This window comes from Telmatherina bonti (assembly GCF_933228915.1).
Source record: "Telmatherina bonti genome assembly, chromosome: 11".
In the NCBI taxonomy this organism is placed as follows: domain Eukaryota; kingdom Metazoa; phylum Chordata; class Actinopteri; order Atheriniformes; family Telmatherinidae; genus Telmatherina; species Telmatherina bonti.
The window spans coordinates 2,144,356-2,163,699 of NC_136629.1; the positions used below are offsets into that span (position 1 = coordinate 2,144,356).

At 56.2% G+C, this 19,344-nt stretch overlaps 1 protein-coding gene across 1 annotated transcript in view; it reads right to left on the minus strand.

Annotated features, from left to right (window-relative positions):
* ctu2 (cytosolic thiouridylase subunit 2 homolog (S. pombe)) overlaps positions 1-19,324 on the minus strand; it is a gene marked incomplete at its 5' end in the record, with an annotated part of 37,882 nt that extends 18,558 nt beyond the window's left edge. Inside the window, 13 exons of the mRNA XM_079249378.1 lie at positions 1,265-1,360; positions 6,280-6,377; positions 6,452-6,543; positions 9,001-9,132; positions 9,783-9,918; positions 10,025-10,260; positions 10,525-10,634; positions 10,704-10,764; positions 11,808-11,867; positions 16,322-16,400; positions 16,784-16,858; positions 17,279-18,685; positions 19,320-19,324. Of these exons, the coding sequence (XP_079105504.1) occupies positions 1,265-1,360; positions 6,280-6,377; positions 6,452-6,543; positions 9,001-9,132; positions 9,783-9,918; positions 10,025-10,260; positions 10,525-10,634; positions 10,704-10,764; positions 11,808-11,867; positions 16,322-16,400; positions 16,784-16,858; positions 17,279-18,685; positions 19,320-19,324 (2,587 nt within the window). The remainder of the gene's footprint in view (positions 1-1,264; positions 1,361-6,279; positions 6,378-6,451; positions 6,544-9,000; positions 9,133-9,782; positions 9,919-10,024; positions 10,261-10,524; positions 10,635-10,703; positions 10,765-11,807; positions 11,868-16,321; positions 16,401-16,783; positions 16,859-17,278; positions 18,686-19,319) is intronic.
* Between the last annotated feature and the right edge of the window lie 20 nt (positions 19,325-19,344).

Sequence of the window (19,344 nt, forward strand, 5' to 3'; positions counted from 1 at the left end):
TGTTGGGTGGGTTTAATCTGTAATTCTGGTTTAATAGTTTATTATTTTGTTTTTGTGTTTTGTTTTTCTGAATTTTTGGTTTTTCTTTTTTGTTGTTGGTTTTATGTGTTGTTTAATGAAGGCTTTGTAAAACTTTGACTCTTTCTCTCTTTCCTTCTTTTAGAGCTGCAACTATCCAGTACTTTCGAAATCAGGAACTCTGTTGATTATTTTTACCAGTATTTGAGTACTCTAACGATTATATTTTCATTATAATTTATAAAACAAATACTAGAAACTCAACCAAAGTAAATCTATAAATATATATTTGTAAGGCTGTTGTGTGTGCTGCCGACATGTTTGTGCTCAATGTGTGGAGAAAAAGGCGAATTTCTGCCTTTTAAAAGATGAAAAGAAGAATTCCCGTAGAAAGAAGTAGTGACTTGTAAACATGTCCACAGTAAGAACCAGCCGATGTCTTGGTGGACGACGCGCCTGTTAAAAGTGTGTCTGTTTAATCCGGAATAAAAGTTTGCTGCAGGAACAGAGGCTGCCTAAAACATGCGCTTTGACTCTGCGTGTGTGCAGGAGAGACAGATGAGGGACGGATTACCAGACGGTTAACGTGCGTTAGCAGCCGACACCTCGCCATGCCTCGTCACTGCTGACTGATATCACAGGTTAGAACTCTGAACATTTTACCAGCCGCTGCTGCTGCTGGTATAAATCAGAAAGCTGGATCTCCTCCTGGAGCGGTGAAGTGGGGGGGTGGTACGCCAACTCTACGTTTTCTGTCCTTTTCAGTGTGAAATGGTCCCACACTGCCACTTTTTGGTCTTTTCCTCTCCTCTTCTTCATTCTCTGCCATTAGAGACCAAAGCAAGGAGGATCTTCAGACAGAAAGCAAAGCGCTCGCCGCTGCTGGTGGAAATGTCCGTCATCAGTCCGGCTGAAACAGTCAGACAGTACAGACACACCGTAGGCCACAGGCTCTGCTTTTATAGATTTTATACATGTTTAGATGTTTTATATGTTTACTGAAGCAGTGATGTCGTCCCTCCGAACAGCGCAGTGGTCTGAGAATGCCGCCATGATGCAGAAATTAACATATATCACCACGTTATGTTAATTAAACAGAACCTCGAGGTAAATAATCTGCCTCGATCAGTTTTTGTACTCAACTTACCCGAGTAATCGTTGCAGCCCTACTTTCTTTCTAAATTTCCTTTTTCCCTTGAAAAACTTCCAATAAAGGATAAAGTGCCTGAAACATGTGATGTGTTACCTTGTTCTGGTCCCAGGACGGCAGAGCCAGAAGCCGGGGTTGGGTTGTGAGAGAGCTGATCTGAGATCAGCGTGGCCTGGAGGGCAGAAGCCGTCTCTGAGGGACGAAAGGACAGAAGAAGAGACAGACTGTTGACAGACTGGAGGTGTCCAGGTTTCTGCAGACCGATCAGAGTCCAATGAAAGGGTTAAAAACCGACCGCTCAGGCAGAACCCGCTTATAATGCATGTCTCTTCCCCAGTCCAGAACAAAAACTACTGTCTGGTCCAGTTAGCGTGGTGACCAGTCCGGTCCGGAACCAGTCCAGGACTGTGGGGACGCCTGTGGGGACGACTGTGGGGACGTCTGTGGACAACTGTGGGGACGACTGTGGGGACGGTGTGGGGACGACTGTGGACAACTGTGGGGACGGTGTGGGGACGACTGTGGGGACGAGTGTGGGGACGGTGTGGGGACGGTGTGGGGACGACTGTGGGGACGGTGTGGGGACGACTGTGGGGACAGAGTGGGGACGGTGTGGGGACAGTGTGGGGACAGAGTGGGGACGACTGTGGGGACAGAGTGGGGACGACTGTGGGGACAGTGTGGGGACAGAGTGGGGACGGTGTGGGGACGACTGTGGGGACGACTGTGGGGACGGTGTGGGGACAGTGTGGGGACAGTGTGGGGACGGTGTGGGGACGGTGTGGGGACAGAGTGGGGACAGAGTGGGGACGGAGTGGGGACGGTGTGGGGACAGAGTGGGGACAGAGTGGGGACGGTGTGGGGACGGTGTAGGGACGTTGTGGGGACGGTGTGGGGACGGTGTGGGGACGACTGTGGGGACAGAGTGGGGACGGTGTGGGGACAGTGTGGGGACAGTGTGGGGACAGAGTGGGGACGACTGTGGGGACAGAGTGGGGACGACTGTGGGGACAGAGTGGGGACGGTGTGGGGACAGTGTGGGGACAGTGTGGGGACGACTGTGGGGACGGTGTGGGGACGACTGTGGGGACGACTGTGGGGACAGTGTGGGGACGTTGTGGGGACGACTGTGGGGACGACTGTGGGGACGGTGTGGGGACAGAGTGGGGACAGAGTGGGGACAGAGTGGGGACGTTGTGGGGACGACTGTGGGGACGACTGTGGGGACGGTGTGGGGACAGTGTGGGGACAGAGTGGGGACGACTGTGGGGACAGTGTGGGGACAGAGTGGGGACAGTGTGGGGACAGAGTGGGGACGACTGTGGGGACAGTGTGGGGACAGAGTGGGGACGACTGTGGGGACGGAGTGGGGACAGTGTGGGGACAGTGTGGGGACAGTGTGGGGACAGTGTGGGGACAGTGTGGGGACGGAGTGGGGACAGTGTGGGGACGGTGTGGGGACAGTGTGGGGACGGTGTGGGGACGGAGTGGGGACGGTGTGGGGACAGTGTGGGGACAGTGTGGGGACGGTGTGGGGACAGTGTGGGGACAGTGTGGGGACAGAGTGGGGACGGTGTGGGGACAGAGTGGGGACGGTGTGGGGACAGTGTGGGGACAGTGTGGGGACGGTGTGGGGACGGTGTGGGGACGGTGTGGGGACAGAGTGGGGACGCCTGTGGGGACGGTGTGGGGACAGTGTGGGGACGTTGTGGGGACAGTGTGGGGACAGTGTGGGGACGGAGTGGGGACGAGTGTGGGGACGGTGTGGGGACGGTGTGGGGACAGTGTGGGGACAGAGTGGGGACAGTGTGGGGACAGTGTGGGGACGGTGTGGGGACAGAGTGGGGACGGAGTGGGGACAGTGTGGGGACGGAGTGGGGACAGTGTGGGGACAGTGTGGGGACAGTGTGGGGACAGTGTGGGGACAGTGTGGGGACGACTGTGGGGACGGTGTGGGGACGACTGTGGGGACGGTGTGGGGACGACTGTGGGGACAGAGTGGGGACGGTGTGGGGACAGTGTGGGGACAGTGTGGGGACAGAGTGGGGACGACTGTGGGGACAGAGTGGGGACGACTGTGGGGACAGAGTGGGGACGGTGTGGGGACAGTGTGGGGACAGTGTGGGGACGGTGTGGGGACGGTGTGGGGACAGAGTGGGGACGACTGTGGGGACGTTGTGGGGACGGAGTGGGGACGGAGTGGGGACGAGTGTGGGGACAGTGTGGGGACAGTGTGGGGACGGTGTGGGGACGAGTGTGGGGACAGTGTGGGGACGGTGTGGGGACAGAGTGGGGACAGTGTGGGGACAGTGTGGGGACGGTGTGGGGACGGTGTGGGGACAGAGTGGGGACGGAGTGGGGACAGTGTGGGGACGGAGTGGGGACAGTGTGGGGACAGTGTGGGGACAGAGTGGGGACAGAGTGGGGACAGTGTGGGGACAGTGTGGGGACAGAGTGGGGACAGTGTGGGGACAGAGTGGGGACGGTGTGGGGACAGTGTGGGGACAGTGTGGGGACAGTGTGGGGACAGAGTGGGGACAGTGTGGGGACAGTGTGGGGACAGTGTGGGGACAGAGTGGGGACAGTGTGGGGACAGTGTGGGGACAGAGTGGGGACGGTGTGGGGACGGTGTGGGGACAGTGTGGGGACGGTGTGGGGACAGTGGGGACGGAGTGGGGACGGAGTGGGGACAGTGTGGGGACGGTGTGGGGACAGTGTGGGGACGGTGTGGGGACGGAGTGGGGACGGTGTGGGGACAGTGTGGGGACGGTGTGGGGACAGTGTGGGGACAGTGTGGGGACAGAGTGGGGACGGTGTGGGGACAGAGTGGGGACGGTGTGGGGACGTTGTGGGGACGACTGTGGGGACGGTGTGGGGACGACTGTGGGGACGGTGTGGGGACGACTGTGGGGACGGTGTGGGGACAGTGTGGGGACGGTGTGGGGACGGTGTGGGGACGGTGTGGGGACAGTGTGGGGACAGAGTGGGGACGACTGTGGGGACGGAGTGGGGACGGTGTGGGGACAGAGTGGGGACGGTGTGGGGACGTTGTGGGGACGGTGTGGGGACGACTGTGGGGACAGAGTGGGGACGGTATGGGGACAGTGTGGGGACAGTGTGGGGACAGTGTGGGGACAGAGTGGGGACGACTGTGGGGACAGAGTGGGGACGACTGTGGGGACAGAGTGGGGACGACTGTGGGGACAGAGTGGGGACGACTGTGGGGACAGAGTGGGGACGACTGTGGGGACAGAGTGGGGACAGTGTGGGGACGTTGTGGGGACAGTGTGGGGACAGTGTGGGGACGAGTGTGGGGACAGTGTGGGGACGAGTGTGGGGACAGTGTGGGGACGGTGTGGGGACTGAGTGGGGACAGTGTGGGGACAGAGTGGGGACAGTGTGGGGACAGTGTGGGGACGGTGTGGGGACAGAGTGGGGACGGAGTGGGGACAGTGTGGGGACGGAGTGGGGACAGTGTGGGGACAGTGTGGGGACAGTGTGGGGACAGAGTGGGGACGGTGTGGGGACGGTGTGGGGACAGTGTGGGGACGGTGTGGGGACAGTGTGGGGACGGAGTGGGGACAGTGTGGGGACGGAGTGGGGACAGTGTGGGGACGGTGTGGGGACGGAGTGGGGACGGTGTGGGGACAGTGTGGGGACGGTGTGGGGACAGTGTGGGGACAGTGTGGGGACAGAGTGGGGACGGTGTGGGGACGTTGTGGGGACGACTGTGGGGACGGTGTGGGGACGACTGTGGGGACGACTGTGGGGACGACTGTGGGGACGACTGTGGGGACGGTGTGGGGACAGTGTGGGGACGGTGTGGGGACAGTGTGGGGACAGAGTGGGGACGACTGTGGGGACGGAGTGGGGACGGTGTGGGGACAGAGTGGGGACGGTGTGGGGACGGTGTGGGGACGTTGTGGGGACGACTGTGGGGACAGTGTGGGGACGACTGTGGGGACAGAGTGGGGACGACTGTGGGGACAGAGTGGGGACGACTGTGGGGACGGAGTGGGGACGGTGTGGGGACAGAGTGGGGACGGTGTGGGGACGTTGTGGGGACGGTGTGGGGACGACTGTGGGGACAGAGTGGGGACGGTGTGGGGACAGTGTGGGGACAGAGTGGGGACGACTGTGGGGACAGAGTGGGGACGACTGTGGGGACAGAGTGGGGACGGTGTGGGGACAGTGTGGGGACAGTGTGGGGACGGTGTGGGGACGGTGTGGGGACGACTGTGGGGACGGTGTGGGGACAGTGTGGGGACGTTGTGGGGACAGTGTGGGGACAGTGTGGGGACAGTGTGGGGACGGAGTGGGGACGAGTGTGGGGACAGTGTGGGGACGGTGTGGGGACAGAGTGGGGACAGTGTGGGGACAGTGTGGGGACAGAGTGGGGACAGAGTGGGGACAGTGTGGGGACAGTGTGGGGACGGTGTGGGGACAGAGTGGGGACGGAGTGGGGACAGTGTGGGGACGGAGTGGGGACGGTGTGGGGACGGTGTGGGGACGACTGTGGGGACGACTGTGGGGACGGTGTGGGGACGGTGTGGGGACGGTGTGGGGACAGAGTGGGGACGGTGTGGGGACGGTGTGGGGACAGTGTGGGGACAGAGTGGGGACGGTGTGGGGACGGTGTGGGGACAGTGTGGGGACAGTGTGGGGACGGTGTGGGGACAGAGTGGGGACGGTGTGGGGACGGAGTGGGGACGGTGTGGGGACGGTGTGGGGACAGAGTGGGGACGGTGTGGGGACGGTGTGGGGACGGTGTGGGGACAGAGTGGGGACGGTGTGGGGACGGTGTGGGGACAGTGTGGGGACAGTGTGGGGACAGTGTGGGGACGTTCCAGGGCTCAGCAGGAAGACTGCCAGGCTGGAAAGAGAAACTCTCCGTCTGTAAATATGAAAACCTTTTTTCCTGAAATAAACGGAGCCTAAATGTGCTGCAGTTGCAGTTCTTTGAAATAAAACCACCAGACTTTCTGCCACATTTCTCATCAGATCACTGCTGGTCACATCAACTTCTCTGTGATGAAAACCGTTCAAGCTGCTCGCCTGTTAAACATCAGCTGAACGTTCCTGCATGGCTTCCAGCGGCTGACGGGCCTCACCTGCAGAAGTATCCAGGGTGCACATGCAGAGCAAACATCTGCTGCAATCAGCAGCAGCAGAGGCGTTGCTGCAGGCCGTCTGCAGCTTCTCACTGGTCCTAGAAACACACAGCAGCAGGAATAAAGTCAGGTTACAGTCTCACAGTCAGTGTGCTGTTTGGCCGGTCCTGACCTGTAGATGGTGCTGACAGTCGAAGGAAAGTCGGCCTGCAGTCTGGTGACGAAACTTTCTGTCAGCCGCTGGATGCTGGCCTTGTCTGGAGTCTGAAGAAGGAACACGTCATGAGTAAAGCATGTTCTGCTGCTGAACAAGTTCCTGTCGGCTCCACGAACAGCTGAACTTCCACCATTCAGACTGACAGCGTATCGGAATGTATGTGTGCAAAAGTCACATCGCAGATCTGCAATGTAGGGATCACATGTTCTCATCACTTTCACCTGACGAACACCTGACGAGCTTTCACCTGACGAACACCTGACGAGCTTTCACCTGACGAACACCTGACGAGCTTTCACCTGACGAACACCTGACGAGCTTTCACCTGACGCACACCTGACGAGCTTTCACCTGACGCACACCTGACGAGCTTTCACCTGACGCACACCTGACGAGCTTTCACCTGACGCACACCTGACGAGCTTTCACCTGACGAACACCTGACGAGCTTTCACCTGACGAACACCTGACGAACTTTCACCTGACGAACACCTGACGAGCTTTCACCTGACGAACACCTGACGAGCTTTCACCTGACGAACACCTGACGAGCTTTCACCTGACGAACACCTGACGAGCTTTCACCTGACGAACACCTGACGAGCTTTCACCTGACGCACACCTGACGAGCTTTCACCTGACGCACACCTGACGAGCTTTCACCTGACGCACACCTGACGAGCTTTCACCTGACGCACACCTGACGAGCTTTCACCTGACGCACACCTGACGAGCTTTCACCTGACGAACACCTGACGAGCTTTCACCTGACGAACACCTGACGAACTTTCACCTGACGAACACCTGACGAGCTTTCACCTGACGAACACCTGACGAGCTTTCACCTGACGAACACCTGACGAGCTTTCACCTGACGAACACCTGACGAGCTTTCACCTGACGCACACCTGACGAGCTTTCACCTGACGAACACCTGACGAGCTTTCACCTGACGAACACCTGACGAGCTTTCACCTGACGCACACCTGACGAGCTTTCACCTGACGAACACCTGACGAACTTTCACCTGACGAACACCTGACGAACTTTCACCTGACGAACACCTGACAAGCTTTCACCTGACGAACACCTGACGAGCTTTCACCTGACGAACACCTGACGAGCTTTCACCTGACGAACACCTGACGAACTTTCACCTGACGAACACCTGACGAACTTTCACCTGACGAACACCTGACGAACTTTCACCTGACGAACACCTGACAAGCTTTCACCTGACGAACACCTGACGAGCTTTCACCTGACGAACACCTGACGAGCTTTCACCTGACGAACACCTGACGAACTTTCACCTGACGAACACCTGACGAACTTTCACCTGACAAGCTTTCACCTGACGAACACCTGACGAGCTTTCACCTGACAAACACCTGACGAGCTTTCACCTGACGAACACCTGACGAGCTTTCACCTGACGAACACCTGACAAGCTTTCACCTGACGAACACCTGACGAGCTTTCACCTGACGAACACCTGACGAGCTTTCACCTGACGAACACCTGACAAGCTTTCACCTGACGAACACCTGACGAACTTTTACCTGACGAACGTCTGACGAGCTTTCACCTGACGAACACCTGACGAACACCTGACGAGCTTTCACCTGACGCACACCTGACAAACACCTGACGAACTTTCACCTGACGAGCTTTCACCTGACGAACACCTGACGAGCTTTCACCTGACGAGCTTTCACCTGACGAGCTTTCACCTGACGAACACCTGACGAACTTTCACCTGTCGGACACCTGACGAGCTTTCACCTGACGAACACCTGACGAACTTTCACCTGACGGACACCTGACGAACTTTTACTTGACAAGCTTTCACCTGACGAACACCTGACGAACTTTCACCTGACGAACACCTGACGAACTTTTACTTGACAAGCTTTCACCTGACGAACACCTGACGAGCTTTCACCTGACGAACACCTGACGAGCTTTCACCTGACGCACACCTGACAAACACCTGACGAGCTTTCACCTGACGCACACCTGACAAACACCTGACGAACTTTCACCTGACGAGCTTTCACCTGACGAACACCTGACGAGCTTTCACCTGACGAGCTTTCACCTGACGAACACCTGACGAGGTTTCACCTGATGAACACCTGACGAGCTTTCACCTGACGGACACCTGACGAGCTTTCACCTGACGGACACCTGACGAGCTTTCACCTGACGGACACCTGACGGACACCTGACGGACACCTGGCGACCACCTGGCGACAACCTGACGAGCTTTCACCTGACGGACACCTGACGGACACCTGGCGACCACCTGGCGACAACCTGACGAGCTTTCACCTGACAAACACCGGCTCATCATGTTAAATTGTCCCTCTTTGTGTTAGCCCTGCAACCTGTCCAGGTGTACCCCACCTCTCCCCGGCTTTCCCGCAACCCTTCAGCGCTACGGAGCGCTAAGGCGCGCTGCGGAGTAAACTACAGAGGAAGAGGAGTATCTTCTATCTCACCTGAGTCTCCAGACCAGGTATGACCACAGACGGCACACTGAACATGTGATTATAGAAGGCAATTTCTTTGGCTGAGTATTCCCTCATCGGCCGCACCCACATCACATCTCCATATCTGGAGTCGGAGAAACCCTGTAAACACAAACGCTGAAAGATGTGACGCGACCAAGACTCGTGGTGCGTTTTCACTGCATGATGGAACGTGTCGGCTCATGTTTGGAGTGTGTCGGCACGTGTGTTTAATGCGTTTAGGTGCATGCCTGTGCGTGTTTGGGCCTTGTTTGGTGTCATTGTGTGTCCAGTGCATGTCGCTGCGTGTCAACGCGTGTCGCTGCGCGTCAACGCGTGTCGCTGCGCGTCAACGCGTGTCGCTGCGCGTCAACGCGGGTCGCTGCGCGTCAACGCGGGTCGCTGCGCGTCAACTCGCGCGTCAACGCGTGTCGCTGCGCGTCAACGCGGGTCGCTGCGCGTCAACGCGGGTCGCTGCGCGTCAACCCGCGCGTCAACGCGGGTCGCTGCGCGTCAACCCGCGCGTCAACGCGTGTCGCTGCGCGTCAACGCGGGTCGCTGCGCGTCAACCCGCGCGTCAACGCGGGTCGCTGCGCGCCAACGCGGGTCGCTGCGCGTCAACCCGCGCGTCAACGCGGGTCGCTGCGCGTCAACGCGGGTCGCTGCGCGTCAACCCGCGCGTCAACGCGGGTCGCTGCGCGTCAACGCGGGTCGCCGCGCGTCAACGCGGGTCGCTGCGCGTCAACGCGGGTCGCTGCGCGTCGCCAGCTCACCGTGTCCTGCGCCAGCTGTGCCCCTCGGCCCAGTGAGATGCTGCTCAGCAGCTTCACCGCCAGTCGGGTGCAGCTGTCGCCCAGCATCAGTTTGCTGTAGCCTTCAGTCCGAGCAGTGTGCACCAGCAGATGCTGCCTGTGAGGAGGAAACAGACATTTCAACTAACCCTCCATCAGACACAATGTAAACAGCTCTGATCTGACCAACCATGTATTTTACCAGCTGAACAGCAAGAGCTGACCTGAACTTGTTTAGCAGGTCTTCTTTGGCCGTCAGTGTCTGAGCAGAACTCATCAGCTGCTGCAGTAAAACAGTCTGAGACTCTGCAACATCAGGGGCAGACGCCTCCTCCTCCTTCTCCATGGATGCTTCACTGGCAGCCTGGATGAAGCGACCTACCGCTGCTTTGTAGGCACCTGGAGGTTGGCCTGCAACTGATGAAGATGCCAACACAACAGAACTGGGAAGGTCCAACACCTGAAGGAAGGCACATCTGTCAGTCTCTTCTACGGAGGGGTGCATGTGTCTTCCAAACGCGTTGAGCATACACTGGTGCTGTAACAACAGATCTCTGAGATAAAGTTGTTCAATTAATGCCTTGGTACCCCAGATGATTGTTTTTTGTCTTTGGATTCATTTTGGCAGCCCAAACAAAAAACATCAGATTCATTAGATGAATCTTTTTCCAATGATAAGGCCGTGACATTATCTAATGGGGTTCAGACACAATCTCATACTGACCCGCTCCAGAGGAACGATGTGGAATGGGAAACCGGTGGCTCTGAATATGGACTGCAGCTCGTGCACCGTCCTCTTTCTCGTCTCCATAGACTGACCTACAGCTCCAGCCTCTGGACAACACACACTTTATATGAGAAACGGGTTGGAAATGTTGCAGAAATGATAAAAACGTGATTTACCATCAATGTAGACAATGCCAGGAATGAATCTCAGCTTCCTGTGAGTATCTTGACTTAAACCCTGAAGGAAGGAGAATTCAGCTGCATGAGAAGAGCACTGCTTACAGACATGGGAATGTGCTCCTGTAGGAGCTCCGCTCTGGCTTCATGTACTTCCCGATGTGGGTTTTGCTAACGCTGTGGATTTTCGGTCAGGATGCAGACAACTTTAAAGTGGAACTATTCTGTGCATTCCAGGCTAATTTCTTTTTATTTCTGAGACCAGAAGGGCTGGGATTGATGGAGTTATTGTCCCAAATGGCTTTATTTACATCAGACCGACCCTCTCCGTAGGCTGTCAGATCAGCCTGCGGGCAAAACGAGTGGATTGAGACTCTTCCGCATTAAGCCCCGCCTCCCGCCACTGCACTACATCGGGAGCGCGCACCGCACCTGCTTTCACCGTCATTGTAACGTCTCATAAACAGAAGGATTAGGCTCATATGAACTCAATAAGAAAACAAACTACCATGTCAACACATAGCATCCAGCCCTACATGTTGGAACCTGAATCAGAGAAAACGAAGTGGAAAACAGCAACCCACAGCAACGAATGCAGCAGGATGTCTCTCTTTGGTAAACTCACCAGCCATCGTTGGAAATAACTTTATCCCACGTTTTCCACCCGCCTGATGTATTTGTACATGCCCTTGTTAACCAGTAGAAGGTAACCAATCACCCAACCTTATCCCCCGGGACGTCACAAGGATTTCCACGTAGAAAAAACTCTCTAAAACCACGCGTTTTTCGTCGCCATGGAAACCGAACGGAGAGCATGCTGGAACTCAAACTCAAACTCAAACATGTGTTTAGGTGATAAAAAACAGTGTCGTTCACATGTCTGATGAGGATTCAACACTGTAACACTGTAGAAAGCTCAGAAAACTCCACATACCAGAATAGGAACCCTTTAAATATTCTCATCTCATTCTCATCCTACTAGATCTCAGCGCCATTCAGTCACAGGTACGCACATCGGTTCCCGCAAAACACCAACCAATCCACCAAACCACCAGCATTTTATCTTTGGTGGTCAGAAGTTTCGTGGTGAGTCAGGTGACCAACCTCTTGGACCTGCTGGAGCATGGAGCAGGAAGAAGGACCTCCAGAAACCGCCAGAAGCACCTAGAGACCAAGAAAACACTCGGATCATTATACCAGGAATCCACACCGCATGTCCAAAGTCCAGGCCGACGTAGCCTTGACGCTCTGAACACCGATTCAAAAAAACAAGTCAGGTGTTAAAGCAGGAACACATCGACAGCCTGCAGATATAAGGCTGTCCCTCCCCTAACGACGTCTGATCCTCCATCGTCTTCGTCCCGTCTCTTCTCTGAGTCCCTCCCCTAACGACGTCTGATCCTCCATCGTCTTCGTCCCGTCTCTTCTCTGAGATCTCCCCTAACGACGTCTGATCCTCCATCGTCTTCATCCCGTCTCTTCTCTGAGTCCCTCCCCTAACGACGTCTGATCCTCCATCGTCTTCGTCCCGTCTCTTCTCTGAGATCTCCCCTAACGACGTCTGATCCTCCATCGTCTTCGTCCCGTCTCTTCTCTGAGATCTCCCCTAACGACGTCTGATCCTCCATCGTCTTCGTCCCGTCTCTTCTCTGAGTCCCTCCCCTAACGACGTCTGATCCTCCATCGTCTTCGTCCCGTCTCTTCTCTGAGTCCCTCCCCTAACGACGTCTGATCCTCCATCGTCTTCATCCCGTCTCTTCTCTGAGATCTCCCCTAACGACGTCTGATCCTCCATCGTCTTCGTCCCGTCTCTTCTCTGAGTCCCTCCCCTAACGACGTCTGATCCTCCATCGTCTTCGTCCCGTCTCTTCTCTGAGTCCCTCCCCTAACGACGTCTGATCCTCCATCGTCTTCGTCCCGTCTCTTCTCTGAGATCTCCCCTAACGACGTCTGATCCTCCATCGTCTTCGTCCCGTCTCTTCTCTGAGTCCCTCCCCTAACGACGTCTGATCCTCCATCGTCTTCGTCCCGTCTCTTCTCTGAGTCCCTCCCCTAACGACGTCTGATCCTCCATCGTCTTCGTCCCGTCTCTTCTCTGAGATCTCCCCTAACGACGTCTGATCCTCCATCGTCTTCGTCCCGTCTCTTCTCTGAGATCTCCCCTAACGACGTCTGATACTCCATCGTCATCGTCCCGTCTCTTCTCTGAGATCTCCCCTAACGACGTCTGATCCTCCATCGTCTTCGTCCCGTCTCTTCTCTGAGATCTCCCCTAACGACGTCTGATACTCCATCGTCATCGTCCCGTCTCTTCTCTGAGTCCCTCCCCTAACGACGTCTGATCCTCCATCGTCTTCGTCCCGTCTCTTCTCTGAGTCCCTCCCCTAACGACGTCTGATCCTCCATCGTCTTCGTCCCGTCTCTTCTCTGAGATCTCCCCTAACGACGTCTGATCCTCCATCGTCTTCGTCCCGTCTCTTCTCTGAGATCTCCCCTAACGACGTCTGATCCTCCATTGTCTTCGTCCCGTCTCTTCTCTGAGTCCCTCCCCTAACGACGTCTGATCCTCCATCGTCTTCGTCCCGTCTCTTCTCTGAGATCTCCCCTAACGACGTCTGATCCTCCATCGTCTTCGTCCCGTCTCTTCTCTGAGATCTCCCCTAACGACGTCTGATCCTCCATCGTCTTCGTCCCGTCTCTTCTCTGAGTCCCTCCCCTAACGACGTCTGATCCTCCATCGTCTTCGTCCCGTCTCTTCTCTGAGTCCCTCCCCTAACGACGTCTGATCCTCCATCGTCTTCGTCCCGTCTCTTCTCTGAGTCCCTCCCCTAACGACGTCTGATCCTCCATCGTCTTCGTCCCGTCTCTTCTCTGAGTCCCTCCCCTAACGACGTCTGATCCTCCATCGTCTTCGTCCCGTCTCTTCTCTGAGTCCCTCCCCTAACGACGTCTGATCCTCCATCGTCTTCGTCCCGTCTCTTCTCTGAGATCTCCCCTAACGACGTCTGATCCTCCATCGTCTTCGTCCCGTCTCTTCTCTGAGTCCCTCCCCTAACGATGTCTGATCCTCCATCGTCTTCGTCCCGTCTCTTCTCTGAGTCCCTCCCCTAACGACGTCTGATCCTCCATCGTCTTCGTCCCGTCTCTTCTCTGAGTCCCTCCCCTAACGACGTCTGATCCTCCATCGTCTTCGTCCCGTCTCTTCTCTGAGTCCCTCCCCTAACGACGTCTGATCCTACATCGTCTTCGTCCCGTCTCTTCTCTGAGATCTCCCCTAACGACGTCTGATCCTCCATCGTCTTCGTCCCGTCTCTTCTCTGAGTCCCTCCCCTAACGACGTCTGATCCTCCATCGTCTTCGTCCCGTCTCTTCTCTGAGTCCCTCCCCTAACGACGTCTGATCCTCCATCGTCTTCGTCCCGTCTCTTCTCTGAGATCTCCCCTAACGACGTCTGATCCTCCATCGTCTTCGTCCAGTCTCTTCTCTGAGTCCCTCCCCTAACGACGTCTGATCCTCCATCGTCTTCGTCCCGTCTCTTCTCTGAGTCCCTCCCCTAACGACGTCTGATCCTCCATCGTCTTCATCCCGTCTCCTCTCTGAGATCTCCCCTAACGATGTCTGATCCTCCATCGTCTTCGTCCAGTCTCTTCTCTGAGATCTCCCCTAACGACGTCTGATCCTCCATCGTCTTCGTCCCGTCTCTTCTCTGAGTCCCTCCCCTAACGACGTCTGATCCTACATCGTCTTCGTCCCGTCTCTTCTCTGAGTCCCTCCCCTAACGACGTCTGATCCTCCATCGTCTTCGTCCCGTCTCTTCTCTGAGTCCCTCCCCTAACGACGTCTGATCCTCCATCGTCTTCGTCCCGTCTCTTCTCTGAGATCTCCCCTAACGACGTCTGATCCTCCATCGTCTTCGTCCAGTCTCTTCTCTGAGATCTCCCCTAATGACGTCTGATCCTCCATCGTCATCGTCCCGTCTCTTCTCTGAGATCTCCCCTAACGACGTCTGATACTCCATCGTCATCGTCCCGTCTCTTCTCTGAGATCTCCCCTAACGACGTCTGATCCTCCATCGTCATCGTCCCGTCTCTTCTCTGAGTCCCTCCCCTAACGACGTCTGATCCTCCATCGTCTTCGTCCCGTCTCTTCTCTGAGTCCCTCCCCTAACGACGTCTGATCCTCCATCGTCTTCGTCCCGTCTCTTCTCTGAGTCCCTCCCCTAACGACGTCTGATCCTCCATCCTCTTCGTCCCGTCTCTTCTCTGAGATCTCCCCTAACGACGTCTGATCCTCCATCGTCTTCATCCCGTCTCTTCTCTGAGATCTCCCCTAACGACGTCTGATCCTCCATCGTCTTCGTCCCGTCTCTTCTCTGAGTCCCTCCCCTAACGACGTCTGATCCTCCATCCTCTTCGTCCCGTCTCTTCTCTGAGTCCCTCCCCTAACGATGTCTGATCCTCCATCGTCTTCGTCCCGTCTCTTCTCTGAGTCCCTCCCCTAACGACGTCTGATCCTCCATCGTCTTCGTCCCGTCTCTTCTCTGAGTCCCTCCCCTAACGACGTCTGATCCTCCATCGTCTTCGTCCCGTCTCTTCTCTGAGATCTCCCCTAACGACGTCTGATCCTCCATCGTCTTCGTCCCGTCTCTTCTCTGAGTCCCTCCCCTAACGACGTCTGATCCTCCATCGTCTTCATCCCGTCTCTTCTCTGAGATCTCCCCTAACGACGTCTGATCCACCATCGTCTTCGTCCCGTCTCTTCTCTGAGATCTCCCCTAACGACGTCTGATCCTCCATCGTCTTCGTCCCGTCTCTTCTCTGAGATCTCCCCTAACGACGTCTGATCCTCCATCGTCTTCGTCCCGTCTCTTCTCTGAGTCCCTCCCCTAACGACGTCTGATCCTCCATCGTCTTCGTCCCGTCTCTTCTCTGAGTCCCTCCCCTAACGACGTCTGATCCTCCATCGTCTTCGTCCCGTCTCTTCTCTGAGATCTCCCCTAACGACGTCTGATCCTCCATCGTCTTCGTCCCGTCTCTTCTCTGAGTCCCTCCCCTAACGACGTCTGATCCTCCATCGTCTTCATCCCGTCTCTTCTCTGAGTCCCTCCCCTAACGACGTCTGATCCTCCATCGTCTTCATCCCGTCTCTTCTCTGAGTCCCTCCCCTAACGACGTCTGATCCTCCATCGTCTTCGTCCCGTCTCTTCTCTGAGATCTCCCCTAACGACGTCTGATCCTCCATCGTCTTCGTCCCGTCTCTTCTCTGAGATCTCCCCTAACGACGTCTGATCCTCCATCGTCTTCGTCCCGTCTCTTCTCTGAGATCTCCCCTAACGACGTCTGATCCTCCATCGTCTTCGTCCCGTCTCTTCTCTGAGTCCCTCCCCTAACGACGTCTGATCCTCCATCGTCTTCGTCCCGTCTCTTCTCTGAGTCCCTCCCCTAACGATGGTCCCTTCTTAAAGATCGCTCACAACTTTTAAAAAAGTTAAAAATTGAGATGCAAAATCTTTCATTGGTTATTCTGCTCCCGACTTGTAAGACGACTCCACCGCACTCTGACAACAATCCTAAACAGATGGAGTTATGGGATGGATACACCTGGCTTTCATTTCTCACCTTTTCTCCAGGGAAAATGAGTCGGGTTTTACCCAGCATGGCTCGGAACTTGTGGATGAAGTTTCCTTTGAAACAGATCCTATAGAAAGGCCAGAGTCATGTGAGAGTGGGTTGGAAAAGTTTCAGTGCTTCACAAAGAATACATTAGATGTTGTATAAAACGCGACAGTCGAACTGATTCCAGACCACTGCTAATGAAGTAGATGGTCAAAGTTACCAACTAGCAGCTGTTTGCAATAGACAGATCAAAGAAGAGTCATTTGAACAGCTCAACTAACATCATAAACGGTTTCTCCAAATTCAACAGAAAATTCCACTTTTCCCGACCACAGTGTTTCACACACAAATCCTTTCTCCAAGACGAGAAACACTTCATGTGTAGAAGGAACAATTTTGCGCCCATTATTGCTGGGATTAAGTGTTAACGGGTTATTCTGAGGCAGCAGAGGCTGCATGTCTCACCTGCAGTGTGCGTCTCCACCTCGGGCGACCACCGCTGCCGGCGCTTCTTTGCATTTGACGCATTTTTTGGAAACACTGAGCAAAGAAAACAGAAAACGCCAAAATGTGCAGGAATCAACTTTATATCGTCATTTACCCCCAAAAACATCCTCATGTAAATATGGTGAAACCATAAACTCAAGTTTTACTGTCTACACCCAGAAAAGAAGGAAGACGTAAACACTGCCACAATCCATCAGGTTATATTCAATTCCCCGTGGGCCATAAACAACATCTCAGATCGGACATTTAACCATTTCTTTTCTGACATCGGAAGGGTTTGGGAACATGTAGCAGAGGAAATACTGTTCTGGTGGCTCATCCAGTTGGTAACGGAAATTAATCTTCTGCAACAGCCATAAGACGTCAACAAGAAGAAGTGTGGAAAAACAGAAGTCAGATTTCCTAAACCACGCTGCATCCAAAATGGCGTTTAGTTTGGTGTATGGGGCGGACGGTCTCCCCGAGTCGTAGAGCGGACGGTCCCCCCGAGTCGTAGAGAGGACGGTCTCCCCGAGTCGTAGAGAGGACGGTCCCCCCGAGTCGTAGAGCGGACGGTCTCCCCGAGTCGTAGAGAGGACGGTCTCCCCGAGTCGTAGAGAGGACGGTCCCCCCGAGTCGTAGATAGGACGGTCCCCCCGAGTCGTAGAGCGGACGGTCCCCCCGAGTCGTAGAGAGGACGGTCTCCCCGAGTCGTAGAGAGGACGGTCCCCCCGAGTCGTAGAGCGGACGGTCTCCCCGAGTCGTAGAGAGGACGGTCTCCCCGAGTCGTAGAGAGGACGGTCCCCCCGAGTCGTAGAGCGGACGGTCCCCCCGAGTCGTAGAGCGGACGGTCTCCCCGAGTCGTAGAGAGGACGGTCTCCCCGAGTCGTAGAGAGGACGGTCCCCCCGAGTCGTAGAGCGGACGGTCTCCCCGAGTCGTAGAGAGGACGGTCTCCCCGAGTCGTAGAGAGGACGGTCCCCCCGAGTCGTAGAGCGGACGGTCTCCCCGAGTCGTAGAGAGGACGGTCTCCCCGAGTCGTAGAGAGGACGGTCCCCCCGAGTCGTAGAGCGGACGGTCCCCCCGAGTCGTAGAGCGGACGGTCTCCCCGAGTCGTAGAGAGGACGGTCTCCCCGAGTCGTAGAGAGGACGGTCCCCCCGAGTCGTAGAGCGGACGGTCTCCCCGAGTCGTAGAGCGGACGGTCTCCCCGAGTCGTAGAGCGGACGGTCTCCCCGAGTCGTAGAGCGGACGGTCTCCCCGAGTCGTAGAGCGGACGGTCTCCCCGAGTCGTAGAGCGGACGGTCCCCCCGAGTCGTAAGAGCGGACGGTCTCCCCGAGTCGTAGAGAGGACGGTCCCCCCGAGTCGTAGAGCGGACGGTCTCCCCGAGTCGTAGAGAGGACGGTCTCCCCCGAGTCGTAGATAGGACGGTCCCCCCCGAGTCGTAGATAGGACGGTCCCCCCGAGTCGTAGAGCGGACGGTCTCCCCGAGTCGTAGAGCGGACGGTCTCCCCGAGTCGTAGAGCGGACGGTCTCCCCGAGTCGTAGAGCGGACGGTCTCCCCGAGTCGTAGAGCGGACGGTCTCCCCGAGTCGTAGAGCGGACGGTCTCCCCCGAGTCGTAGAGAGGACGGTCTCCCCGAGTCGTAGAGCGGACGGTCTCCCCGAGTCGTAGAGCGGACGGTCTCCCCGAGTCGTAGAGCGGACGGTCTCCCCGAGTCGTAGAGAGGACGGTCTCCCCGAGTCGTAGAGAGGACGGTCTCCCCGAGTCGTAGAGCGGACGGTCTCCCCGAGTCGTAGAGCGGGACGGTCTCCCCGAGTCGTAGAGAGGACGGTGTGGCGGGTTGGTGGGTAGATGTGGTGGATGGGGGGGGATGGGGGAGGTCTGGATGTGATGTGGGGGTCAGGAGGATGGTTTTGAGGGTGGGCTGAATGTGTGTGGGTGGACCTGTATGTGTCAGGAAATGTGTGTGTGGCTGTAGGTGTGTGTGTGTGTGTGTGTGTGGCTGTAGGTGTGTGTGTTGAGACAGTGGCAGATGTGTGTATGTGATGGGGGATGCGTGTGGATTGCGGAAGGGTGTGTGAATGGGGGTGGAGAGGGGAGTGTGTTTCAGGGGAGGGAGGGTATGCATGTATATTTGTGTGTGGTTTGGTGGTGGTGGTGGTGGTGGTGGGGGGGGGGGGTCCTGTATCCGGGGAGCACAGCTGGCGCACTGGGGTGCAACCTGGCTGCCACTAGGTGGCGGTCTGGGGATCCTGGTATATATATATATATATATATATACATATATATATATACATATATATATATACATATATATATATATATATATGGTGTACCTCAAATGGAACGGCCTGCACTCTCTCCAGACCTGAATCCCATTGAAAACCTGTAGGATCAGCTGAGCCGTCGCGTAGAGGCTCGAGACCCTGCACCCCAGAACCTCAATGACCTGAGGGCTGCCCTTCAAGAAGAGTGGGATGCCATGCCTCAGCAGGCAATAAGTTGCCTTGTGAACAGCATGAGACGTCGTTGTCAAGCTG